The sequence below is a fragment of the Emys orbicularis genome, chromosome 9, assembly GCF_028017835.1.
Source record: "Emys orbicularis isolate rEmyOrb1 chromosome 9, rEmyOrb1.hap1, whole genome shotgun sequence".
Classification (NCBI taxonomy): Eukaryota; Metazoa; Chordata; order Testudines; family Emydidae; genus Emys; species Emys orbicularis.
The window spans coordinates 55889879-55917777 of NC_088691.1; the positions used below are offsets into that span (position 1 = coordinate 55889879).

The 27899-nt window shown below is 46.8% G+C and overlaps 1 protein-coding gene across 1 annotated transcript in view; it reads right to left on the minus strand.

The window, feature by feature from the left end:
• Positions 1-1208: 1208 nt before the first annotated feature.
• The window catches only part of VPS8 (VPS8 subunit of CORVET complex), a 196342-nt gene continuing 169651 nt past the window's right edge, over positions 1209-27899 (minus strand). The window contains exons 25-26 of the mRNA XM_065410354.1: positions 3269-3349; positions 1209-2128 (exon numbers count right to left, since the gene is read on the minus strand). Coding sequence (XP_065266426.1) covers positions 1979-2128; positions 3269-3349 — 231 coding nt within the window. The 3' untranslated portion in view covers positions 1209-1978. The remainder of the gene's footprint in view (positions 2129-3268; positions 3350-27899) is intronic.

Consider the following 27899-nt stretch of genomic DNA (forward strand, 5'->3'; position numbering starts at 1 on the left):
CCAGGTGGGGTGTCAAACCACCATCAACAGCCATTGTCCAGCAAGGGAGTTACAATTCAAAGATTCACCTGCCTAGGGCCACACCAGGGGAATTGCTCAATCTTGCCTGGGGACTCAGCAATGCCACCAGACATGCCTGGACTTGTGCTCCTCAAGCACATGGACAAAGGGTATAAAACAGAACACAGTGCCCCCATGCTTGGCCTTTCTCCTTCGCAACCTACGCTGCAAGCAACAAGGACACTCAGAAGACTGAAGACTCCAACAGAGGAGACTGGCCCAGGTTTCAAGGGTGAAACCTGTGTACTATGAACTGTAATATCCAGTGGGGTGAGAAAAACTGCTTAATCTAGATGTTGCCCAGTTTAATAGGGTTGAGAGTTTAGACTGCGTGCCTATATTTTCTTTTCTTTTGGTAACCACTCTGACTTTTTGCTTATGACTTATCACTTAAAATCTATCTTTTGTAGTCAATACATTTATTTAACTGTTTATCTTTACCAGTGAGCTTGCTTGAAGTGTTTGGTAAATCTGCTCAGGTTTACAAAGGCTGGTATATATCCACTTTCCATTGATGAAGTGGTGAACCAATTAATAAATTTGCACTGCTTGTCTTGAGCAGTGCAGGACGGTATATTCCTGAGGTACAAGGCTGTGAGCTGGGGGGATTCGGCTGGTGCCTTTTGCTGTGTGATTTATAAGTGGCTCTGGGAGCATTCATGCAATATAGCTGGGTGTGGGGCTCCACATGCAGTTGTGCTGAGTGGTAACAGTGCCTGGAGGGGTTTGCTGCTTCTCACTAGCAAAGCATTGAGAGAGACAGACCAGGCAGGAGAGTTAGGGGGGCACAGTGGTCCCACAGTCCCAGGCTGCAACCCAGGGATCCCATCAGAATGGCCATATGCATTTACTTTATATTTCCTTCCACCCAATTGGAAACAGAAAAATGTTTGTGGAACCCACTAGAACAGCTACTAGCTCATACGCATAAGCTTGACTTAGTGGTTCGTGGCTGCCAAGTTTGCTGAATGGTAAATTCCTACGTTTCTCTTGCCACTAGAATTCCTGATTAATGGTAGTTAGGAGAAGAGGAACTCTCTCACAGAGCTGCATCTATCACAGTAACCCCTCCACCAGCTCCTAGAGCACAGTTTAAATACAGAATTTACCAGGACTGCAGGGTTTAAAGGCAGGGCATTTTTATTAGAGAATGTAGTTTCACAGAAGCATTGCACACAAGTTCATTTACTCACAAATATATGCTCTTTTGCAGTTTCAGCTCCTTTCAAGGGCTGAGTGCGTTTCATGCAGTCATACCACCCACTTTGCTTATAATCCAGGAGATCCTGAGGGGGTTAGGGATTTGTCTAAAAGATTATTTTTACTGATACTAAATTTAAACTCAAATAAATTACCTATTTCCCTTATAATGTTGAGGAGGCATTTTGAGAAATGCTGAGTTTGGATATGTGACATGTTCTATATTCCCTTGGTCAATCTATCTAAGGAATAAAAATGAACATATTATAGGTTCCAATTATTTGGATAAGCTTTGGCTGCAGACACAGTCGCCCTGGGGTTAGTACAGCTGCCTCAACTTCCTGTGTTTGGCTCGAGTGAAGTACATGGAGTTGACATCATAATTTATAGCTTTCAGTGCATCCCACTGGACAAGAACTCTGACAGTGATCTCTGTGATGTTCCTTCTGTTTTGTTAGAAGAAACAGAGGAAAATAAGCCAGCAGAGAGACTACTACAGATTCCACCTGGTTACAAACCCAGCAAAACTATCTGACACAAAGTGACATGTTACAAAGGATTCTGGGAAGGATATGATGGCAATGGGCAGCAAATCCAGCCTAGTAGGGCAGGTCCCATAGCCAACAAACTCACCCCCCGGGATCGATGGTAGGAGCCTCCCCAGAATGTTCTTATGCAACCATGGAAGGACTGCACCCATGGTCTGGCAAGGGAAGGGCTACTCTTCTGTCAGTGGAGGGGGAGCGAGATGCAGCTGGAAATTCTCGTTCTGGAAGACACTGTTCAGTGCAGGGTCACCCTGAGAGACATTGAGGAGCCCATGTTTTTCACCACCACGAGTTCGAGACAATTCTGTCAGGAGAGCTAACTGCAAGACAAAAGAAATACACCACTAAATACACAAAGGCCTGAGCAATCTTTAGGGAAGCATTTATTTTTAAAGGGTGTGTGTGCGTGCGCGCATGGACAGTATGGGATCCCTCCACCTCTCCCCTTCCTTTTACAAGATATTCAAGTAACAATGATACAAGTTTAAGACAAAGGGGATACATTCTCACCCACTGTAAGGTTAGCTGTGAAACTCATTGCAGCAGGATATTACTGAGGCCAAACAGATTAGTATGAAACCCTGGCTGAACCCTTAACTACAGAGAAAGTGCTCACAATGAGAACAGCAATGGCAGCTATGACAGCAAGGACAAAGTTACAAGGGATTTTCACCCTCCTGATTCACAGTATGAGCTGATCACTAGCTGGAGGCAGAAAGGAGTCTCTCTGTTGGGTAGTATTGCTCACTGACACTTGTTTTGAAGATTTTATACCTTTCCTCTGAGCCATGTGACATTGGCCACTGTCCAGAACAGGATCCAGAACAGGACTATTGCTGTATGGTAATCCTATGTTCCTAAGCACTGATCAAGCGGGGGGAGGGGGGGGGAGAGAGAGAGGGGGAGGGTGTCTCACCTTCACCCTCTCTGCAATGTACCTCATTTTAGATGGATAGCCCCTCCCCGCAAGAAGTATGTGAAAGACAGAACGCAATCTAGCGGGGTGAGCTGTGCCTATATTTTGTGCGTGTACACACACACACGATACCCTCTTAAATTAGTGCAAGGACCCTGGAATAATTGCAATTGTCAGAAGGATTTTATATGGCAAAACACTGTTTTGAAGTGAGTTTAGATGTTAATATTTTTTATTGTGGTAATTTGTGTATTTGAATTTTGGTAAGTTTGAAAACAGGGTGAGGGCACTTAAATGCAGAATAGATTTGAAGGTGATAGCAGTCTGTGGGAAAGTTTGCCTCTCTCTCAAGAGTGGAAGACCCTGCCTACATAAGCTCCAAAAAGATCAGAATTTGATTTAATAAACCTTCTTTCCATATTGCAGCAACATTGAAAGAAGCTCTTGGGAAGAGTCGGCATCCAGACTGCTGTCTCCAACTGATGGCACAGAGTTGTGTACAATTCGATTCACCAATTAAAAAGAAGAGATGAAGATACTTTACCCTGGAGGTTCCTCGATAGAGTCGACAGAGTTGGTCAAAAGCCTGGATTTGCTGGGAATCCAACAGGGACTCTGAACTTGACTAAGAAACAAAGTTACAAGGTTACAAAAAGTTAGAGACATAAAATTAAATAACCAAAATTTAAATCTATTTAGCTAGGTATTTACACTGGCTCACTATCATGGGATCTGAGCACCCAGGCTACAGTTTGGTACCTTGTTAAAAAAGGGAACATGCTTGTTTTGCTTTACGTCACTTTTCTATGTAAAAAGAGTAATAAAGACTGAACCACACAACACAAAGCTCTAAATATACTAAGGGGTTATGGTGCCATCATAAACCATTGTAATTAATATGTACTTAGCACTACACTGTGCTTAATTCTTATTTCTAAAGTGCTTTACAGATATTAATTAAATTAATAATCTGGTAAGAGGCAGGGGGATAGCTGGTCCAGAATTATTGTACTCTTGGTTGGTTAGAATATTACAATGTTTCTATTTTGTATTCCAAAACAATCAGATTAACAATATGATCTATTGAGAGCTAATGATGCCAGATCAGCATTAATGAGGATTCCAGTTAGCTGCTAGTTTCTGGAATTTACTTTTACATAACAATATATAAAATATTCATGCTAAAATATTTTCACTATGTTCTCAAATGTGCAAAAATATTTTTATGCAGGATTTTGTTTATATAGAGTCATTTGTTTATTTACTGAGTCACCTTAATATGAACTTACCTTGAATCTCTTTGGGTAGGAAAACAGGAGTCACAGCAGTGGCTCAAAACAAATGACAAAAAGAGAACTAATATTACCTCTGAAGGAATGAAGTTGATGGGAGTTTTGCCATTGACTTCAATGGAGCCAGAATTTCAGTCCTAGTGTATTACCCTGACAATACCAAGCACCGACACTTGACTCTTTGTGGTTGTGCATTTTTAGTGACGGTTATACAAAGGTATATTGCAGAAGTTGTGAGTGCATCTTCCTGAATCAGAGCCTTACGCACTCCACATCACAATATGTTAAATACAAAATAAGTTAGGATGTTAAATATACTTAAGTGATTATTTCCAAAGTTATTTTATGCTTAGACGGCACCTTCAAATGCTTTGCAAACCTTAAATTTCAAAACACCACTGAGTGTAAGCATGGGACACACTGACACTTCACATGCATGTAACCCAGGGCATAGAGGTTGTAACCTGCCCACAGTCATACAGCAGGTCAGTGGCTGTGCTGGGAAAAGAACCTGGGGGCTCCCAGTCTCCTGTTCTAACCACAGGACTACAATCGTTCCAAAATGAAAATACTTAAGCAATTCTTTATGTTAAAGCAGCAAGTCAGTAACTACTGTATTAAAGCCAATATTCACGAAAAGCTGGGCACCAACTAGGACACACAATCTGATTTTAATGAATAGCCTATTAGTTTGTGTTATATTAGAACAGATTAGGCTTGGCTCAGGCTAGCCGTTGTTGGATGTCTAGGCTTGCCACGGGCAGCAATACAGGGAAGGTCCCATAACTCTCATCACCTCAAAGTGTAGGAACCTCACCTGCCCAGATACACCTAGCTACTCCTGTAACATCCTCTTGGAGGCCAACCCTTCCCTTTCTCCCAAGGAGCATGAAGGCCAGATGCCTGCTGGAGAAAGTGTGCTGCAGGACAGAGTTGCCATTTTTCCTGAGGACATGTCTCCTCGGCCTCTAACTTGGTTTTGAACTACTACCCAATGAGGGGAGGAGAGAAGGCCTCAGCACCCTCTAGCAATTAAGCCTGGAAAAGGCCCAAAAACTACCTTGGGAAGAAAGAATTCCATTTGGTCAGAGGCTGGGGCACTAACTACTGAGGAGCAGCTGGAGGGCAGGTATCACTCATGCGCACAGCACTACCCAACACTGGAGAACTATTCCTGATGCTAATAGGGCAGGCAGACTGATGCCTCTAGCTGCTGTGGCATTTCAAGGAGACGGAATGCAATGTTGTATTATGTTAGTACAATGCCCTCTACTGTTGACTGTATTCTATTACCCACTGTATAACTTGTGCCAACATGGCAGCCTCCTGAACACTACACTATACCTGCCTCCATCACAATCATAAATGTCTAAATTTCTTTTACCCTGTGTCCTTTTGTCTCTTTTACAATCTTTTCCTATCTTCTCCTCTTACTGTTTTTCCTGAACCCTTTGTAAGATTTATTTTCCTTTTCTCTTTCATCTGTTCTCCTGTCTCCCATTATGTTTTGTTATTGTGTGCTTTTATATTTACTTTGCTCCACACCTGCTCTGAGCAAAGCAGAGACAGGGCAGGATGTCTGTATGCACATAAGAGCTGCCACTATCACACTCAGACAGCTTATTCATTTCAACTTGCTCCGTGATGAACAGCTAGGGATGAATTGCTGCCTACAAGCACAATGCAATCGCTGGTTGAAAGAGGTGTGAAATCCTATATGTATAGTATTGCTGTCTGAAGAACCACGTTAAGCTGGTGAAGAGGTCTGAATTTTGAACAAACCTGCCTTCAAGAGACTGATTCAGTTCCTTGATGAATTCTAAGGGCTTGTCTACACTTACATTTTATAGCGCTCTAACTTGCTGGCTCAGGGGGGTGAAAAATCACCCTCCTGAGTGCAGCAAGTCTGAGCACTTTAAAGCGCTAGTGTAGACAGGCTCCGAGCACTCAGAGCCGTGCTCCCAGCACTCGGAACTAATCCCCTCGTGGAGGTGGATTACCAGGAGGACTGGGAGAGCTCTCTGCAGCGCTCGCGCGCGACCACACTCGCACTTCAAAGCGCTGCCGCGGGAGAGTTCTCATGGCAGCACTTTGAAGTTTCCAGTGTAGACATACCCTAACACTGCAGATTAAGACCTATAATAGATCACTCATGCCAAAGTGTTGTTTTATAATTTGGTGACAAACTGAAATTGATGATATAATATTCCTGACTCATTTCCTTTGTCCTTCATGTTCAAAATGTAACTATACACACTGTAAAATGTTACTGTCAATAACTGTTGGTCAAGGAACCAACAGATTTAATTTGCTGCACACATTACAGAATATTTTATGATCAAGGTAAATTTAGAAATAAAGAGACCCTAAAAAAGTAGGGTTTACACATCTACTCTAGATAGACATGTTATGTAGTGGTGTTTCTCTTCAGTAATGGCTAGCCTTGGAAAAATTAGTTTTTTAATTAGTAAATTTCAATTTCACCACAATTTCCATCCTTAACTGAAATTTACAAAGAAAAATGCTCCTTAAGAACTTAGCAGAATTTGATTTAAGGCTATTTACTTTGTATATTTTGATGGGATGTTGATAATTTCTGTTTAACAGTTATAAAGCTTTAGCTTTTTGAATTTCAACATCTACTGTCATTAAATAATTACTGTCTGACCTTCTCCCATTATCTGACCCCTCCCCCATAATTTCCCAGGACTGAAAATTTAAATCAATAAAAGTAGAAAAAATACTTAAAACCCATAATTGTGCACAAGTTGTGAAAATTTTATTTGATAAGAACTGAAAGAATGCTTAAAAATAATATCTTCAAAATTATAAAAAAAAAGAATTCTACCAAGCCTACTAATTACCTATGCCACTTGTAGAGGAAAAGAAAGGATAATAAGGAAATCTGATCATACACTCCTCTCAGTCATTCAAAGACAAGAAAATGTAACATAATTGCATCCATTTTGCCATTTCTTCACTTGTCTGTATGTAACTATCAGATTGTTCTCAGGGTTGATGAGTTGAAATATTGCAGGCAACTTTTCCTTTTGTCTTCGAAACAAGTGATGTGGGGCCTTTTCCTTTTTTAACCATATAACTAAAGGAATGTTTTTCATTGTGACAGGGAGTCTCTCTTAGCAAGTCTGAGACCTGTGTTGGTGCACAGAGGTTAAACATCTAGTTTCACACTGAAATGTAATTTCTGCCTCAAATGCCATGGGCTGGCTGGACAGCCAATTACTGCCCACTTAGCACCTCCATGTGAACCCAACAACATAGATGTTCCTATTTAGAAAGGGTTTTGCAGCCTAGAAATGATCCAGAACAGAGTGCTAGTTGAGTCAGTGGTGGGTTTAAAAGGTCTGGCTGATTTTGCAAAAAGAAGGAAAAACAAATTCTCTGTTCCATATTTTCAATTCCAGGCTCCCCATTTCCTGCTCTGGTGATGGTGCCCATCAAGGCGAGGTCACCATCAAGGCGAGGCTATTTTCTGTAGTATGTTTTTTGTATGTTTTTCCTCTAGCACCGCTATGCTAAACCTGCAATTATCCTTGATTCCACAGCTGCACAACTCATCACCAGCTAGAGCCAGAGTAGAGCAGCAACATACAGTAGATATGAGTAGGGGTACTTAGATCTTGTGGCATGATTATGAACCCACAGAGGTACTGCTTCCAGGAGCCGTACCTTCCACAAAGATTGTCACCATATCAACTAGCAGTGTTTCAAAGGGTATCATGCTATTCCAAAGTGCCACTTGCAGAGGCAGTCAGTCAGTCCATTCAGGAACAATGGGTGTATGATAATCAGAAGGGGGAGGTGAGGCGAGGCCTGATTAAGTCCTTGGTTTACAATTCCACCACACCCTAGCCTGGAATCCTTACACTTTCAAGTCTGTATCCTGCCTCTGCTGGGGTGGGAGGCAGGAGGCTGCAATGGAGCTGGTTGAGAATCCCTGATTCTGGAATGGCCTTGATATAGATTACAGCAGTTGGCTGGTGATGGCTCCCAAGGGACCATGCCCCAGCTAGGAGTTGCTGTAGTGCAGTGCACTTCTATGCCCGGGGCTGCAAAATGTGGGCAGCATGGAGCCAGAGATGAAGCGCTCTCTGCCCACCTGTGGTGAGGGAATCCCCAGCTGGAGAGATCTAGTCTGTCTCCATCCCCTTCGAACTAGTAGAGGGGCTTGGTGACTCCAAGTACAACCACATTGTTACAGCCTCTTCAACCTAGAAACTGCAGACAAGAGAGACCTACTGGGCGAAATACAGATAAGGAGCACAAGGAGTCAGCATGATTGGCATTGGTTTCTGCACATCAGTGGCTTAACCACTGACAAGTTTTCTGTAGGCTCTGAGGTAAAGGACTTGAGTTCTGAGGAGAGATTTGAAGAAGGATAACAAGCTAGCTTTGTGGATGTTTACGTGGAGCACCTCCCAAGCGTAAGGGGCAGCATGGGAGAAAGCACACAGGTCCCTGTTTGAAAATTAACAAGTGGGCAGTGGAGGCTGACTTCACTGGCCAGTCGGAGGCAAGCGTCAATATTTTGATAGGGTGGGGCAGAACAGGAAGGATCTTGAAAGTTAATACAAGCAGTATTTGATGCAGTAGAGAGAAGGGGGAGCCAGTGAAGGGATGCAAAAATGGTGACATGATCATAGTGACAGCTTAGGAAAATGATCTTTACAGCAACATTCTGCATGGATCTGAACAGTTTGCAGTGTTGCTGTAGCCGTGTTGGTCCCAGGATATTAGAGAGACAAGGTGGGTAAGGTAATATCTTCTATTGGTAAGAATGTTGCAGTAATAGAGATGCAAGATGATGAGAGCTTTAGCAGTGTGGATGGATAGAAAAGGCCCTATCTTAGACATGTTATGCAGAAATTAGAAAAGATTAGACAGCCTGGATGTGAGGATGTAGAGAGCAGTCTGAGTCAAAGATAACACCCAAGTTACAGGCTTGAGTGACAGGCAGGATGGTGGTGGTGTCCCCAGTGATCGAAAAAGGAGGTAGCATGGAGGACTTGGGGGAAAAGATTAGGAGCTCTGTTTTAGCCATTGACCTTGCACTGATGGCAAGACATCCACGAGATGTCAGAGACACGAGAGGCTGAGATTTTAGTTTGGACAGAAGGAAACAGGTATGGAATAGAGAGGTAGATCTGTGAATAATCAGCACAGAGATGGTAGTTGAATGTATGTTTGTGGATGAGATTACCCAGAGATAAGGTGCACAGGAAAAAGAGAAGGGATCCAGGCAGGAGCCCTCAGCAAACCCCACAGAAAGCTGATTGGTGGATAAGGAGGATCCTCTGAGGGACATGCTGAAGGGGTAATTAGAAAGGTAGGAGGATAACTAGGTGACGACAGAGGGTGAAGCCAAGGAAGGACAAGACTTCAAGAAAAGCATGATCAATGGTATCAGAGGCAGCTGACAGGTCAAGGAGGATGAGGATGGAGTACTGAGTCTGCGCTTTGGCTAGGAAGAGGTCAAGACATTGACAAGAGCAGTTTCAGTGGAGTGCAAGAGGCAGAAGTTGGAGTAAAGAGAGTCTAGGATGGAATTGGAAGAGAGGAACTCCAGACAGCGATTGTGAACAGCATGTTCAATGAGCCTAGAGATGAAAGGGAAAAGGGAGGGAGGCGATAGTTGGAGAGGCAAATAGGGCCAACGGTGGTGTGTTTTTTTCCCCCTTGAGATAGGAGTCTAAAGCAGGGGTTCTCAGGACAAATTTTTTGGTGACCTCAGTGTGCAGCCACCAACTCTTGCTGGTGGCTGCTGTTACAATTTTAACTAAAATTCCTAATTAAGTTTAGGAAAGACAAAAATAAATATGCACATATACCTGCCCAAATCATTCCAATTTATTTATGTTAGGATTTTTTGCAGACTCAATAATAAAAATAATGTACAGTTGTCTCTATTCTTTACTGGACCTAAACAGAATAGAAACAAAAATAAGGTGATTGTCTTGTCTCTTTTTATTGTTGTTTATGGTTGCTTTTTTTTTTTTTTTTTTAAAAAGACTTGCTGGCTAGTAAGTCTGCTGGTGTGAAAAGTGATATTAACAACACATAAAAATATCACTTTTCACAGCAGCAGACTTAATTTGTCCCTGGGCTTGTCAGGGCTAAGCAAGCCCTGGATGGAGAGGTGGGTAGGGAGGCAGTGGGGGCCAGAGGCAATGGGGAGAATGGGGGGGGGCAGGGGAGGCAGTGAGGGCCGGGGATGAATGGATGGGACATCAAGGAAGGTGGGGAACTCACTAGCAGCCTGCTACTCCAGCAATTGTCTCTCCAGAGGGGGGCAGGACCCAACCCCTGCTGGCAGCCTTGGGGGAGGGGCCACTGCTTTGTCCCCCTCCCCCATCACTGTCCAGGAGACTGTGGCCACAAGAAAAGCCCCTGGTGGCCGAATTTGAGAAATGCTGGTCTAAAGCATGCTTGTATTGTGAGGGGAAGAGCCAGAGGAGTGAGAGGTTAAGGAGAGGAGTAAAGGAAGGGATGAGAATGTTGGTGACAGAAATTAAGTCAATGAACTCTCCTCCAGAAGCTGGGCATGCTGCTTCCACAGTGCTCCCAGGAGATGAGGAACAAACTGAAAGCCCAAAGCTGGACAGCGTAGGCTACTGGTTTGCCCATGATCACTGGGATGGCATGGAAAGCATCATTTCAGTAAGAGATGCTAATGTGCCAATGAAACCTGAAGAACTTAATGTTTAGAACTGCCCTGTTTGTGTGTGATTGTCATGGGACAGGCACATGCTCCAGCTGCAACACAGATGACAGGGTGTGGAGACTTAGGGTATGTCTACACTACGAAATTAGGTCGAATTTATAGAAGCCGGTTTTATAGAAATCGGTTGTATACAGCCGATTGTGTGTGTCCCCACATAAAATGCTCTAAGTGCTCTAGTCGGCGGACCGCGTCCACAGTACCGAGGCTAGCGTCGACTTCCGGAGCATTGCACTATGGGTAGCTATCCCACAGTTCCCGCAGTCTCCGCCGCCCATTGGAATTCTGGGTTGAGATCCCAATGCCCGAATGATGCAAAACAGTGTCGCGGGGGGTTCTGGGTACATGTCGTCAGGCCCCTCCCCCTCCGTCAGAGCAACGGCAGACAATAGATTTGCGCCTTTTTATCTGGGTTACCTGTGCAGACAACATACCACGGCAAGCATGGAGCCCGCTCAGCTCAGCTCACCGTCACCATATGTCATCTGGGTGCTGGCAGACGTGGGACTGCATTGCTACACAGCAGCAGCAGCTAACTGCCTTTTGGCGGTAGACGGTGCAGCATGACTGGTAGCCTTCATCGGCGATCTGGGTGCTGGCAGCCGTGGGGCTGGCAGCCGTAGGGCTGCATTGCACCAGCCCTTGCCTTTTGCCTTTTGGCAGTAGATGGTTTATTACGACTGGTAACCGTCGTCATCGTACTGCAGTGGCTGTCAATCATGGGCACCTGGGCAGACATGCTCAGTCCTATCGAACTGTCTTGACAATGATGGCTATCAGTCGTAGTATGCTATTTTCTGCCAAGCGCCCAGTATTTTCTGCTAAGCACCCAGAAGAGGCCGAGGGCGATCTGGGTGCTGGCAGACGTGGGGCTACATTGCTACACAGCAGCAGCCCCTTGCCTTTTGGCTGTAGATAGTATATTACGACTGGTATCCATCGTCGTCATACTGCAGTGGCTATCAGTCTTAGTACACTAACTCCCAAGCGCCCAGTATTTTCTGCCAAGCACCCAGAAGATGCCGAGGGCTATCAGTCATGCTGCACCGTCGTCTTAAGATGTAAAAAATAGATTTGTTCTGTATTCATTAGCTTCCCCCTCCCGCCGTGAAATCAACGGCCTGCTAAACCCAGGGTTTTGAGTTCAATCTTTGGGGGGGGCCATTCTGTGTGACAGTTGTTTGTGTTTCTCCCTGATGCACAGCCACCTTTGTTGATTTTAATTCCCTGTACCTGTACGCCATGTCGTCACTCGCCCCTCCCTCCCTCAGTCAGATACTAGTTTCGCGCCTTTTTTCAGACCAGACGCCATAGCTAGCACTGGGATCATGGAGCCCGCTCAGATCACCGCGGCAATTATGAGCACTATGAACACCACGCACATTGTCCTGGAGTATATGCAGAGCCAGGACATGCCAAAGCAAAACCAGGACCAGCCGAGGAGGCGATTGCAGCGCGGCGACGAGAGTGATGAGGAAATTGACATGGACATAGACCTCTCACAAGGCACAGGCCCCAGCAATGTGGAAATCATGGTGTTCCTGGGGCAGGTTCATGCCGTGGAACGCCGATTCTGGGCCCGGGAAACAAGCACAGACTGGTGGGACCGCATCGTGCTGCAGGTGTGGGACGATTCCCAGTGGCTGCGAAACTTTCGCATGCGTAAGGGCACTTTCATGGAACTTTGTGACTTGCTTTCCCCTGCCCTGAAGCGCCAGAATACCAGGATGAGAGCAGCCCTCACAGTTGAGAAGCGAGTGGCGATAGCCCTGTGGAAGCTTGCAACGCCAGACAGCTACCGGTCAGTCGGGAATCAATTTGGAGTGGGCAAATCTACTGTGGGGGCTGCTGTGATCCAAGTTGCCAGGGCAATGAAAGACCTGGTGATATCAAGAGTAGTGACTCTGGGAAACGTGCAGGCCATAGTGGATGGCTTTGCTGCAATGGGATTCCCAAACTGTGGTGGGGCCATAGACGGAACCCATATCCCTATCTTGGCACCGGAGCACCAAGCCACCGAGTACATAAACCGCAAGGGGTACTTTTTAATGCTGCTGCAAGCCCTGGTGGATCACAAGGGACGTTTCACCAACATCAACGTGGGATGGCCGGGAAAGGTACATGATGCTCGCGTCTTCAGGCACTCTGCTCTGTTTCGAAAGCTGGAGGAAGGGACTTTCTCCCCGGACCAGAAAATAACCGTTGGGGATGTTGAAATGCCTATCGTGATCCTTGGGGACCCAGCCTACCCCTTAATGCCATGGCTCATGAAGCCGTACACAGGCAGCCTGGACAGGAGTCAGGACCTGTTCAACTACAGGCTGAGCGAGTGCCGAATGGTGGTGTAATGTGCATTTGGACGTTTAAAAGCGCGCTGGCGCAGCTTACTGACTCGCTCAGACCTTAGCGAAAAGAATATCCCCATTGTTATTGCTGCTTGCTGTGCGCTCCACAATATCTGTGAGAGTAAGGGGGAGACATTTATGGCGGGGTGGGAGGTTGAGGTAAATCGCCTGGCCGCTGATTACGCGCAGCCAGACACCAGGTCGGTTAGAGCAGCACAGCAGGGCGCGGTGCGCATCAGAGAAGCTTTGAAAACGAGTTTTGTGACTGGCCAGGCCACGGTGTGAAACTTCTGTTTGTTTCTCCTTGATGAACCCTCCGCCCCCCCCCACCCGGTTCACTCTACTTCCCTGTAAGCCAACCACCCCACCCTCCCCTCCCCCCTTTGAGCACCGCTTGCAGAGGCAATAAAGTCATTGTTACTTCACATTCATGCATTCTTTATTAATTCATCACACAACTAGGGGGATAATTGCCAAGGTAGCCCGGGATGGGTGGGGGAGGAGGGAAGGAAAAGGACACACTGCAGTTTAAAACTTTAACTCTTATTGAAGGCCAGCCTTCTGATGCTAGGGCAATCATCTGGGGTGGAGTGACTGGGTGGCCGGAGGCCCCCCCACCGTGTTCTTGGGCGTCTCGGTGAGGAGGCTATGGAACTTGGGGAGGAGGGCTGTTGGTTACACAGGGGCTGTAGCGGCGGTCTCTGCTCCTGCTGCCTTTCCTGCAGCTCAACCATACGCTGGAGCATATCAGTTTGATGCTCCAGCAGCCGGAGCATCGACTTTTGCCTTCTGTCTGCAAGCTGACACCACCTATCATCTTCAGCCCGCAACTTGCTCTGTTCATCCTGCGATTCAGCACGCCACCTCTCCTCTCGTTCATATTGTGCTTTTCTGTAATCAGTCATTGACTGCCTCCACGCATTCTGCTGTGCTCTGTCAGCGTGGGAGGACATCTGGAGCTCTGTGAATATGTCATCCCGCGTCCTCCTTTTTCTCTTTCTAATCTTCACTAGCCTCTGTGAAGGAGAAACATTTGCAGCTGGTGGTGGAGAAGGGAGAGGTGGTTAAAAAAGACACATTTTAGAGAACAATGGGTACACTCTTTCACATTAAATTTTGCTGTTCACATTACACAACACATGTGCTTTCGTTACAAGGTCGCATTTTTCCTCTTATATTGAGGGCCTGCCGGTTTGGTGTGAGAGATCACTCACGCAGTGCCAGGACACAGATTTCGGCTTGCAGGCAGCCATGGTAAGACACAGTCTTTTGGCTTTTTTAACCTTCTTAACATGTGGGAATGGTTTCAAACAGTAGCGCTCTCATTTCCCATACCAAGCACCCGTTGGGTTGGCCATTTGAAATGGGTTTGCAATGTAAAAGGAGGGGCTGCGGTTTCAGGGTTAACATGCAGCACAAACCCAACTAACTCCCCTCCCCCCCACACCCAATTCTCTGGGATGATCACTTCACCCCTCCCCCCCCCCACGTGGCTAACAGCGGGGAATATTTCTGTTCAGCAGAGCAGGAACGGGCACCTATGAATATCCCCTTAATAAAATCGCCCCATTTCAACCAGGTGACCATGAATGATATCACTCTCCTGAGGATAACAAAGAGCGATAAGGAATGGATGTTGTCTGCCAGCAAACACCGGGACCATACGCTGCCATGCTTTGTTATGCAATGATTCCAGACTACGTGCTACTGGCCTGGCGTGGTAAAGTGTCCTACCATGGCGGACGGGATAAGGCAGCCCTCCCCAGAAACCTTTTGCAAAGGCTTTGGGAGTACATCCAGGAGAGTTTTCTGGAGATGTCCCTGGAGGATTTCCGCTCCATCCCCATACACGTTAACAGACTTTTCCAGTAGCTGTACTGGCCACGATTGCCAGGGCAAATTAATCATTAATCATTAAACACGCTTGCTTTTAAACCATGTGTAATATTTACAAAGGTACACTCACCAGAGGTCCCCTGTGTGCCCTCAGGGTCTGGGAGCACGCCTTGGGTGAGTTCGGGGGTTACTGGTTCCAGGTCCAGGGTGATAAACATAACCTGGCTGTTGGGGAAACCGGTTTCTCTGCTTCCTTGCTGCTGTGAGCTATCTACATTATCTCCATCCTCATCTTCCTCGTACCCCGAACCCGCTTCCCTGTGTGTTTCTCCAGTGAGGGAGTCATAGCACACGGTTGGGGGAGTGGTGGCTGCACCCCCTAGAATGGCATGCAGCTCCACGTAGAAGCGGCATGTTTGCGGCTCTGCCCCGGACCTTCCGTTTGCTTCTCTGGCTTTGTGGTAGGCTTGCCGTAGCTCCTTAATTTTCACGCGGCACTGCTGTGCGTCCCTGTTATGGCCTCTGTCCTTCATGGCCTTGGAGACCTTTTCTAATATTTTGCCATTTCGTTTACTGCTTCGGAGTTCAGCTAGCACTGATTCATCTCTCCATATGGCGAGTAGATCCCGTACCTCCCGTTCTGTCCATGATGGAGCTCTTTTGCGATCCTGGGACTCCATCACGGTTACCTGTACTGATGAGCTCTGCGTGGTCACCTGTGCTGTCCACGCTGAGCAAACAGGAAATGAAATTCAAACGTTCGCGGGGCTTTTCCTGTCTACCTGGCCAGTGCATCTGAGAGTGCTGTCCAGAGCGGTCACAATGAAGCACTGTGGGATAGCTCCCGGAGGCCAATAACGTCGAATTCCGTCCACACTACCCCAATTCCGACCCCCTAAGGCCGATTTTATCGCTAATCCCCTCGTCGGAGGTGGAGTAAAGAAACCGGTTTAAAGGGCCCTTTAAGTCGAAAGAAAGGGCTTCGTCGTGTGAACGTGTCCAGGCTTAATTCAAATTAACGCTGCTAAAGTCGACCTAGACACGTAGTGTAGACCAGGCCTTAGTGAGACACATTGGGTGTGACCGTAACCAGTGCCACTGGGCTGCCACTTGGGTTTTTAATCTGGGGCTTTCAGTGATACAAGCATAAGCCACCACCACTTGATCGAAAGGCTAAAGATTCTAGCTGGAAATTCAGAAGAGAAACTAAGCTGGAGACTCAAAGTTCTGTGGATCAGCCACTAGGGGGGAATGTGCAACATGCACTTAATTATGGGTGTTGCAACATGATAAAAAGATGTTAGGATGTCACAATACATATGCATGCCTCAAGCACACCACTACCTGACAAGCCCTATGGTCACAGTGAGATATGGAGTGATGAGATCTTTATCCTCAACCTAACGAAGACCTATGAGGTAACCCTCTTGATCTCTGGGACCCCCAGAAGCAAGCCTACTTTAATTATATTACTGCTGACAACTTGAATCCCATGACAAACTGTCACTCTGCTCTTTTCTTACGACAAGGTAAAGTGAGTAGAAGAGTGTTGGTGTTTGTAAGTGAACAGAGAAGTAGTAACTTATTTGGGCTTGCACGAGTTAGGGTTTTTCCTTGATATTTGCAAAGACGGAAAAAGCTTTTGTGTAGAACTGCTCCACTTCCTGGAACTAAAAACGCAAAGCTCTGCTTGATTGTGTCCTTTATTCTTTTCTTTTGTCCTTTTAGACATCTTAGGGGATACCAAGGAAGAGGCAGAGAAAGCGACCACATTTTTAGCCACACTACTTTTCACACAGAAACCTGCCATTTAGATAACAGAGACAAAGATTTGTTATTTCTGCTCTGTAATTTCAAACCTACCTATTGTTACTGCAGATACTATCTGAAATTGTGAAGACCATGAGAAAAAGTGACTACATCTTAAACATCTAAAATGCTTCAATTATCAGAAAGCCAGAAAATACTGGTGTCTTTGGCAGTTAGCCAACTGCACTCTCAGATACTGTCAGGATATACAGCTTATATCTTTTGCTGTATCAAAATGTAAGACTGTCTGGGCTCTGTAGGATTAATGAGATAGTACTGGTAAAGCACTGAACATTAAAACAAAATATCCATCGCAAATGGGGTACGGACTGTAGGAATGAAGAAAAATGTGTGTTTTGTAGTTTAAGTAAGATAAAGGGTTAAATTAACTTAATATGTTTCTGTAGGAGTGGTCATGTAAAGTGCAGGCCTGGTTAGCAGTTGTGGGAAGGCCTTGAAAGCATGTGAATTAATTAGAAAAACTGGACCTGAAAGGTACCTGATAAGACCGAAAGAAGAGGAGGCTCCAATGATCAGAGATTGTTAATAATAAGGAAGTGTGTGTGCTGAACTCATAGTGATCTCAAAACCAGCCAAAAACTGTTTTTTAGCTACGTTAGCAACTGGCGATGACATCACTTGTTTGTTAAAGGCTATAAAAGGGTGAACTCTTAAAAGGTTCATTGCTAATACACCGGACCCTCGTGTATTATGTGGGATTTGGATCTATGCACGGTACCGTGTTAACGCAGGGACCGCATTAAAATGAATTGCAATTAAAGTAATTAAATTTGGGATCCATGGCCGCGACCGCGTTGTATGCGAATTTGCGCTATATAGACGCGTGTTCTAGCGAGGGTCCGGTGTACCTCCTGCCTGACCAAACTGGAGCTGACCAACATAGGTCGAAGCACCCCTGGTTTTAGCCCTTTTTTAAGTACCTTAATCAAATATTTATGAATGTTTTCTTACTGTTTGGGTGTAGTAATTACTTATCAGTTAGGCTTTTGCTCATGTTTAGAACAATGGTATAGATACCATTGATCTATTGGATTAAAAAAAAGAATGTATAGTGAAATTAATGTGTGGTGCTACCTTGTATTAATAAGTTAATAAATAATAACAAAATAATAAATTATTATTATTATCCTGGACAAGGACAATTAGACAACATTTTTAAATGAATCAGGAAAAAACTGTTATTCACCTCTCGTAACTCTTGTTCTTCAAGATGTGATGTTCATGTCCATTCCAATCAGTTGGTGCGCATGCACGTACGTGCACGTTGGCCAGAAGATGTTTCCCCTAGCAGCATCTGTTGGGTCGGCCTCGGCACCCCCTGGAGTCGCGCTCCCATGGCGCCTACTATAGAGCCCTGCTGATCCACCACCCCTTCAGTTCCTTCTTGCTGACTACTTCGACAGAGGGGTAAGGAGGGTGGGTATTGGAATGGACATGAACAACACATCTCTAAGAACAACAGTTACGAGAGGTGAGTAACCGTTTTTTCTTCTTCGAGTGCTTTTTCATGTCCATTCCAAACAGGTGACTCCCAAGCCAAGTTTAGGAGGTGGGGTCGGAGCTATCCACTGATTGGAGCACTGCTCTTCCAAAGGCCGCATTGTCTCTGGCCTGCCGGGTGATTGCATAGTGCGTGGCGAAAGTGTGTATGGAAGACCATGTCGCCGCTCTGCAGATTTCCTGGGTAGGAGCTTGAGCCAGGAACACCGTCGATGAAGCCTGTGCCCTGGTAGAGTGTGCTGTGATCGGAGGCACGGGAACCCCTGCCAGGTTGTAGCACTCACGGATACAAGCCACAATCCATGATGAAATGTGCCGGGCCAAAACCAGCTGACCTTTCATCCTGTCCACCACTGCCATGAAGAGCTCGACCGACTTCCTGAACGGTTTTGTTCTCTCGATGTAGAAAGCCAGCACTCTGTGGATGTCCAGGGTGTGGAGTTAGAATGAGGTTTAGGGTAGAAAACCGGGAGGAAAATGTCCTGGTTGATATGGAACTGCGAGACAACCTTTGGGAGGAAAGCAGGGTGGGGCCTGAGCTGAACCTTGGCCTTAAAGAACACGGTGTAGTGCGGGTCTGAAGTCAGGGCCCTGAACTCAGACACCCTACTGGCTGAGGCTATTGCCACCAGGAACGCGACCTTGTAGGAGAGGTAGAGTAGGGAGATGTTGCTAAAGGCTCAAAGGGTGGCCCCATGAGCCTAGAGAGGACCAAGTTGAGGTCCCAGGCAGCAACCGGTTGGCGGACATGGGGGTACAACCCGTCGAGCCCTTTTAGGAAGCGGCTGACCATGGGGTTAGCAAAAACTGAGCGGCCCTGTATGCCCGGGTGGAATGCTGAGATGGCAGTCAAGTGCACTCTTATAGAAGGCAACAAGAGACCCTCCTGCTTCAGATATAGAAGATAGTCCAGAATGTGCGGCACTGAAGCTAGCGTCGGGGGCGAGTTGCACTGCACCAGCCAGATTGAAAATCTCTTCCACTTGGCAAGGCACGTGGCCCTCGAGGGTTTTCTACTGCCAAGGAGGACCTGTCTAACCTGGTCTGAACAGGAAAGCTCTGATGGATTCAACCATGGAGCTTCCACACTGTAAGAAGGAGCGACTGCAGGTTTGGGTGTTGGAGATGTCCGTGACCCTGTGTGAAAAGGTCCGGGAAGAGCGGCAAGGTAATCGGGGCTCCCACGGACATGTCTAGGAGGGATGTGTACCAATGCTGATGGGGCCAGGCCGGTGCTATCAGAATGACCCGAGCACGATCTCTGTGGATTTTGAGCAGGACCTTGTGAACGAGCAGTATTGGCGGGAAGGCGCATAGGAGAGCCCCTCCCCAATGGAGCAGGAACGCATCTGCAGTGGAGCCCAGGCTGTGATTCTGGAAGGAGCAGAACTGCTGGCACTTCCTGTTGTGTCGCGTGGCAAAGAGGTCGATCAGGGGAAATCCCCACCTTTGGAAGACTGAATTTGCGACATCCGGGTGAAGGGACCACTCGTGGCTGCGGAACGACCTGCTGAGGGTAGTCTGCCAGCTTGTTCTGAAACCAGGGGAGGTACGACGCCTGCAGGTGGACTGAATGTTCTACACCAAAGTCCCATAGCATGAGGGCTTCCTGGCACAGGGGTGAGGAGCGTGCACCCCCCTGTTTGTTGATATAGAACATTGCAGCCGTATTGTCCATCATGACTGATGCATATTGTCCGGTTAGGTAAGAGCGGAATGTCTGACACGCTAGACGCACTGCTCTGAGCTCTATGACATTGATGTGGAGGAGCAGATCTGCTTGCGACCAGAGGCCTTGAGTCCTGTGGTCCCCAGGCCAAGTCCGACGCGTCCGACACCAACGACAGGGATGGCTGTGTGGCAGCAAAGGGGATCCCTGAGCACACCTGCTGGGCATCGGTCCACCATCGGAGCGAATTGAGGATGGGGCGAGGCAGAGTCATGATCCTGTCCAAGTTGTCCAGGGCTGGTCGATAGACTGATGCTAGCCAAGACTGGAGCAGCTGAAGCCTGAGTCTGGCGTGTCGTACCACGTACGTACAGGCCGCCATGTGCCCGAGAAGCTTTAGGCAGTTTCTCGCGGTAGTGGTGGGAAACTGCATGACTCCCTGGATCATGTCGTTGAGGGCTTGAAACCTCGCCTGTGGGAGGAATGCCTGGGCTTGGGTCGAGTCCAGTACTGCCCCCTATGAATTCTATCCTCTGGACGGGGGACAGAGTCAATTTTGCTTTGTTTAGGAGCAAACCCAGGTTCTCAAAGGTGGCTCTGATAAACGCGACCTGAGTTTCCACTTGTGTCCTGGAGTGGCCTTTGATCAGCCCGTCGTCGAGGTACGGAAACACCTGTACCTGATGTCTCCGCAGAAAGGCGGCGACGACTGCTATGCACTTGGTGAATACTCGAGGTGCTGCTGACAGCCCGAATGGGAGGACAGTAAATTGGTAGTGGAAACTATTGACCACAAACCTGAGGAACTTCCTGTGGTTCTGAGTGATTGCGATGTGAAAATACGCGTCCTTCAAGTCGAGGGCAGCATACCAGTCTGCTGGATCTAGTGAAGGGATGATGGAGGCCAAGGAGACCATGCAAAACCTGAGTTTTTTCACAAACTTGTTGAGCTCACGCAGGTCCAGGATAGGCCTGAGGTCACCTTCGGCTTTCGGTATTAGGAAATACTGGGAATAAAAACCCACGCCCCTGTGTTCCAGAGGAACCTCCTCCACCACCCCTAGTTATAGGAGTGACTGCACCCCCTGAATGAGAAGTTGCTCATGAGAAGGGTCCCTGAAGAGCGATGGGGGGCGGGGGGCTGGAAGGGCGGGAGGGCACAGAATTGGATGGAGTATCCCCTCTCTACTGTGCGAAGCACCCATCAGTCCGAGGTTATATGGGACCATGCACGGTAAAAAGGGGACAGTCGGGAGGAAAAGGTAAGGCGGGTTAGATCCAGTCCATGATCTGGTGAGCCATCCTTGACCGCACCTTCAAAAGGCTGGTTTAGGGCCGCAGGGCGGTTTGGGCTGGCCAGAGCCTTGACTCGAGGAAGGGTGTTGCCTCCTCCTGCCACTCCTGTTCCTCCTCCGAGAGCCGTCCTGGCGGCTCTGCTGCTGGAACCTTTGAGGAGGTTGTGGGCGGAAATGTCTCTGCTGCATGATGGGGGTGTGCAGGCCCAAGGAGTCTTTCAGGCTATACAGCTGCTTGTCTGTCTTTTCTGAAAACAGAGTCTCACCCTCAAATGGGAGGTCCTGAATGGTTTGCTGGACCTTGTAGGGTAACCCTGAAACTTGGAGACAAGCACCCCGCCTCATAGCTACCCCTGTCACCATCACTCTAGTGGCGGCATCTGCAGCATCTAACGCAGCCTGCAGGGAAGCCCGGGAGACTAGCTTCCCTTCCTCCACCAAGGCTGTGAACTCAGTCCGGGAATCCGAAGGGACGAGCTCCATGAACTTTGCCATTGCTGCACAGGTGTTGTACAAATACCTGCTTACAATGGTCTGTTGGCTAGGATGTCCATCATGGAATCAGCCTCCTCTACTACCTTCTCGGCCTTGATGCCCAGACCCTGGGCAGCCCTACGCAGCAACTGCTGTAGCACTTTGTTGTTCTCTAACGCAGGGGCTACGGCCATCCCCACCAATGCTTCATCTGGTGACGAAGAGGAGGAAGCATGTACTGGGAGTGGAAGTTCCCTACCATCTGCCCCTGAGGGGTCATGTGACTCTCGGGGCAGCGTTGGAGGTAGTGGTGCCGTTGACGGTGCCGGGACTGTGGACGTCAAAGCACGTGTCAGTGCCGGCATCAGCACTATGGGAGGGAGCTGCATCGGCACGCTCAAAGGAGCCACGGGAAGCGGGGGGGGCCCGGTGCTGGTGCCTGCATCGAGGTTGACAACGGTGCAGGCATGGGAGACGGGTGCGTTGATGCGTCAAGGGCGGTGCCGAGGTCGGAGCCGAGCACTGTGCCAGAGTCGATGACGGAGCTGGAGGCAGAGGCGTCAGGACCGTAGGTGCTGAGGGCAGATGTGCAGTGGAAGGTGGAACAAAGGTGGCAGAGGCCACGGAAGACGTCGCAGAACGGGGACCCTGGGTTCCTCCCTGGCCTTGGTGAAAAGCCCAGGGGGTCTAGAAGGGCCACTGAGGTGGATTCTGCCACTGTGGAGGCCACACCTGGGGTTCTCTCCTCGATCTCAATCTGTGACTTCTGCTCCTCCCAGAGCGATAGGAGTCAGACTCTGACTCCGAGGCCTCTGACACTGAGACCATGGAGGAGCTGATCCTTGATGTCTCGAACGTCGAGAGCTCGGGGAGTGGGTAGGCTCTCTGTCCGAGCAGGTAGGCACCGAGGGACATGGTGAGGGGGAGCGCCTTGACATCATAGCCGGCTTCCCCTTTGAATGCACCAGAGGATGGGACGAGTCTGCTGGTGCTGAGGGTTCCTCCCTGGCAGGTGAGAATGGTGCCATAAGATGGAGGAGGTCCTGAGCAGCCTGGTACGCTTCCGGCATCGACAGGAGCTGCAGCTGCTGTGTAGGCGCCAGCGATTGAGGCGGGGCCGGACTTGACTACCACACTTGGGCAGGAGTCGACACAGCCCTGGCAGGGGATCCGAAGGAGTGGCCCACCTGGAGTTGCACATCTCGTGGCTTAGCTGGAGGAGAGTGATCGTCCATCGTCGTCTTCTTTTGAGGCACCGGGGAGTGGGAACGGTGCCTACTATCAGGCGGGCCCTGTGTGGAACCATGTTGGTGCCGAGCATCTCGGGAGGAGTCCTTTCTCGGCGCCGAGCACCGAGGATGATGCATTAGGGGTCGGGTCTCCTGAGCCTGGGTCGGAGTGGGGGCATAGAGTTGCCTCCATGAGGATCACCTTGAGCCACTGTTCCCTTTCCTTAAGAGTTCTCAGACGGAACTCGCGGCAGATCTTACAATGATCTTTCCGATGGGTCTCCCCCAGGCACCGTAGACACGATGAGTGTGGGTCACTCTTTGGCATGCGTTTGGCACAGGCTACACAATTTTTGAAACCCAGGGACCGCAGCATACCATGGTTCTGGGAACCGGAGTGGAGGGGGAAACCCCCAACAAACTCTATACTAAGACACTAATAACACTAATCAACTAACTATATACAACCAGATAAAGAACGAATTTGCTGAGCAAGAGCTAAGGGAAGTTCCAGCCTCCATCACTGGTGGTAAGAAGGAAATGAAGGGGTGATGGGTCGACAGGGAGCGCCCAGGCCGACCCAACGGATGCAGCTAGGGGAAAAATCTTCCGGTCAATGTGCACATGCGCGTGCACACACCTGATTGGAATGGACATGAACAAACACTCAAAGAAGAAGAAAAGGAATCATAGCAGTGGTATAAATCAAATTATTACATGATGATGGCAAAATTGTCAATGAAGTGGAAAAGGCATTAATTCAATAAATATTTCTGTTCTGCATTTGGAACCAGGCTGGCTCATTTAACAATGTCATGTATTGATGCTGAAATACTTTATCTTCCAACAGTAGCTAAGGAGCCTGTTAAACAGCATCTTGCAAAGTTAGACATTTTAAAACCAGCAGATCTGGCTAATTTGCATTCAAGAGTGTTAAAATTGTTGGCTGTAGAGTACTCCGGACTTGATTATTAGCAAATCTTGACACGGTGAGGAAATTTTGTCACAGCAGAGGATGGTGGGGAAAAATGGATCATATACAGAGGAAGGAAAGATTCCACCAGTGAGCAGCTGAATCCAACATACACTTGCAGCTGTCTCCCACTTTCTATTCCCATCATAAGATCTAACAAAAAAGTGTGCAAGGACTATTCTAACTGATGGCCACTGTTTCTGAAAATCCACCTTGACTTCAGTTATGATGGAAAATTCTCCTCTATTGACAAGCCTCCCCAGTAATTGATTTATACCACGAACTCTATCTCCCTCTGGGAAAATAAAGGGCTAGTGATCCTTTTAAAATGTGAAAGCAGTGGCCTCCAGCAATCTGGTGCTCTGAGATTCATAGATTCAAAGGCCAGAAGGGATCATTGTGATCATCTAGTCTGACCTCCTGAACACCACAAGATATAGAATTTCCCTAAAATCATTTTTATAGCAGATTTTACAAAAACATCCAATCTTGATTTAAAAATTGTCAGTGATGGAGAATTCACCATGACCCTTGGTAAGTTGTTCCACTGGTTAATTACCATCACTTAAAAAATTACATCTTATTTCCAGTCTGAAGTGGTCTAGTTTCAACTTCCAGCAATTGGATCATGTTATACCTTTCTCTGCTAGACTGAAGAGCCTGTTAGTAAATATTTGTTCCTCATATAGATATTTATAGACTGTAATGAAGATATCCCTTAACCTTCTCTTTGTTACGCTAAATAGATTGAGCTCTTTGAGTCTATTACTATAAGGCATGTTTTCTAATCCTCTAATCATTCTCGTGGCTCTCCTCTGAACCCTCTACAATTTATCAATATCCTTCTTGAATTGTGGCCACCATAACTAGACACAGTATTCCAGCAGAGATAGCACCGGAGTCAAATATAGAGGCAAAATTAACTCTCTACTCTTACTCAAGATTCCTCTGGTTATGCATCCCAGGATCACATTAGTTCTTTTGGCCACCACGTCACACTGGGAGCTCATGATCAGCTGATTATCCACCACAACACTCAAATCTTTTTCAGAGTCTCAGCTTCCCAGGATAGAGTCCCCCATCCTGTAAGTATGGCCTGCAGTCTTTGTTCCTAAACGTATACATTTAAATTTAGTCCTATTAAAACACATATTGTTTGCTTGTGCTCATTGTACCAAGTGATCTAAATCACTCTATTAGTTATCTGCCCTCTTCATCATGTACCACTCCCCCAATGTTTGTGTCATCTGCAAACTTTATCAGTGATGATTTCATGCTTTTTTCAAGATCATAGATAAAAATGTTAAATAGTGCAGGGCCAAGAACTGATCCCTGTGGGACTCCACTAGTAACACAACTGTTCGATGATGATTCCCCATTTACAATTACATTTTGAGACCTATCAGTTAGCCAGCTTTTAATCCATTTAATGTGGGCCATGTTAATTTGATATCTTTCTAGTTTTTTTAATCAAAATGTCAGGCTTTACTAAGTCAAAACTATGTTTTAATACCACTTGAGCCAACAGGACTTTCTGACATTACCTAAAACCACCTTTTTTAAAGAGTTCTGGAACTTTATGTTTGGTTTTGGGCACTAGATCACAACTAGATGAGTCCAGTAAACTCAGTTTTATTTTGTGTTTGTGTTCAATTCATTCAAATATGGTAGAAAATTTTTATCTTGACAGAGGCTGATATTTTTGTTTTTGGATCTCAAAGGGAGGCAAAAAAATCAGGTTTAGAGTGGAAACTCAGTTGCCACCTTAACTAAGAAACGGCTCTCACCAATCCATAATAAACAATCAAACTATCATTAGGGCTTTACCAAACTAACAAATCTCCATGAAAACACTACTTTATTCAATATGAAGTTAAAGTAAAAAAACAATGGTAGATGAAATGTGTATAAACCCCAGCATTCAGCCTAAGGCAGCGGTTCTCAAACTGTGGGTCGGGACCTCAAAGTGGGTTGCAAATCCATTTTAATGGGGTTGCCTGGGCTGGCGTTAGACTTGCTTGGGCCCAGGGCCAAAGTCCACACTCTACCGCCTAACGCTGAAGCCCAAGCCCCACCACCCAGGCTTTGGCACCCACCCCTGGGGCAGCGGGACTTGGGTGGGCACAGGCTTCGGTCCCCCTTCCTAGGGTCGTGTAGTAATTTTTGTTGTCAGAAGGAGTCACGGTGCAATAAAGTTTGAGAACCCCTGCACTAAGCATTTCAAGGGGATGCCTGTGTAAATCTGCATGCACCCGCAAGGCAGCCTTCCAGGATGTCCAGTGGCCCAGGCACTACAGATATCACCAACTCAAAGCTTGCAATGCAGCTCTTTTAACCTATCAACTAAACAAATTCCTTTTCTCTTTGTTAGTTTCTCTGTTTTTCAGAGTGCAGACTGTTTAACGATAATTGCCTGCTTCATCTGGGGATGCTGCTGTATTAGACAAAAGGAGGCTAGGAATAGGCTTTAAAAAAAAAAAAATCAAGGACAGAATCCTGATGTCTTGCACATACGCTGCGGAAGCAGGGAATAGGAGGGTACAAGTAAGCTCTCTCTGAACCCACCAAGCACACTTCTGCAGAGGAGGATGTGTACCTAGCACAAGGTAGCTGCCCAGCTACCACTCACATTAATAAGGACAGAATTACTGTTTAATATTGATCTCAAAGTAAGAAAAAGTGACAAAATACAGTTGCCCAAAATTTCCTTAACTCCTCGATGACTGAGGATTTCTGATCCTGAAACTAATGCAAACTGTAGAGGGCAAATGACTGGTACCTTTAGCTTCTTCTCTTGGGCTTCAATAGAGCTAATTTTTTTTATTCTAGTATACACCCATCATCTTAGCATTCAGAGCATCAACAGCATCATACAGAGTAACGGGTACTATGGCAGGATAGTAGAAGTTATTTATAGCACACAGTGAACTAGAGCTACAGTAGATACCAAATTACCAGCCACCTTTTTGAGCCTTGGCAGACTAGTAACAAAGAGGCAAGTTGAGAGCCATTCTAGCTAATTAATTTTAATCATTTACTGCCCAAGAGAAATCCTTCATAATGCCTTCAGCACCTGGGCAATGGGCTGCTCTTAACACAGCCTCTCCCAATAGTGTGACAGCCAACACTGAGGTTTTTTCACTGTCTATTCTGCTGCAAGACAGTGTAGTGAAGGTAGACGAAAGCTTGCAATTTCACCCTGGAAGTCTGCGTAATAAGCTGTGCCAGTTTCTTACAGATCAGAGACATAATGGTGAAGCACTGTATTATTTGGCTAAAGTACTGATAAAAGGTGGTGACTGTAATAGATTCAGTTCCTGGAATTGCCAGCAGTTTGTATTCAGCACTGCAACTGTCACTGTATTTCAATGGTGGCTCTTCACCAAAGTCTCCTAAACTCGCCAAAGATCAAAGTTCAAGGGAGTCATTTTGCACTAATCATAGGAATATTTCACTTGAATTTGAGATCTAATGGAAATAATTTTTTTGCCAACTTTCCTGTTAACCAATAGTTGAGAAATATGCAAGACCCCATAAGTGACCAGTTTGCAACACAATTCAGAAGAGAATCTGGCTGCTTTGATATTTCAGATTTGAGTTTCTTGTGCTCACATTTTGATTTACGTGTGCCATGGCTCTTGTGTCATCTGAATGGACCAGGATGTGGTCCTTTTCCCAGTGATCCTGGGAGCCCTAAAGAGTCAACCTAGCTGGTCTTGTCTCTAGGAAGTTTGATGGCCAGGGATCTCTCTGACCCGTCCACATTCTGTGTGTTGGAGTATCTCAGAATGAGGAGTGTGCCTGGAAGATGGGCACCTGTGTTCAAGATTTTGGATTTCAGAAAGTAAAGGGAGGGTCCTACCATCATACAGATACATGTATTTAAAGGCCAGAAGGGACCATGAAATTTTTTTCTGATCTCCTGCATAGCACAAGCTAAATCGTCTCACCCAATGGTTCTTGCATCAAGTCCAATGACTTGTGGCTTAACTA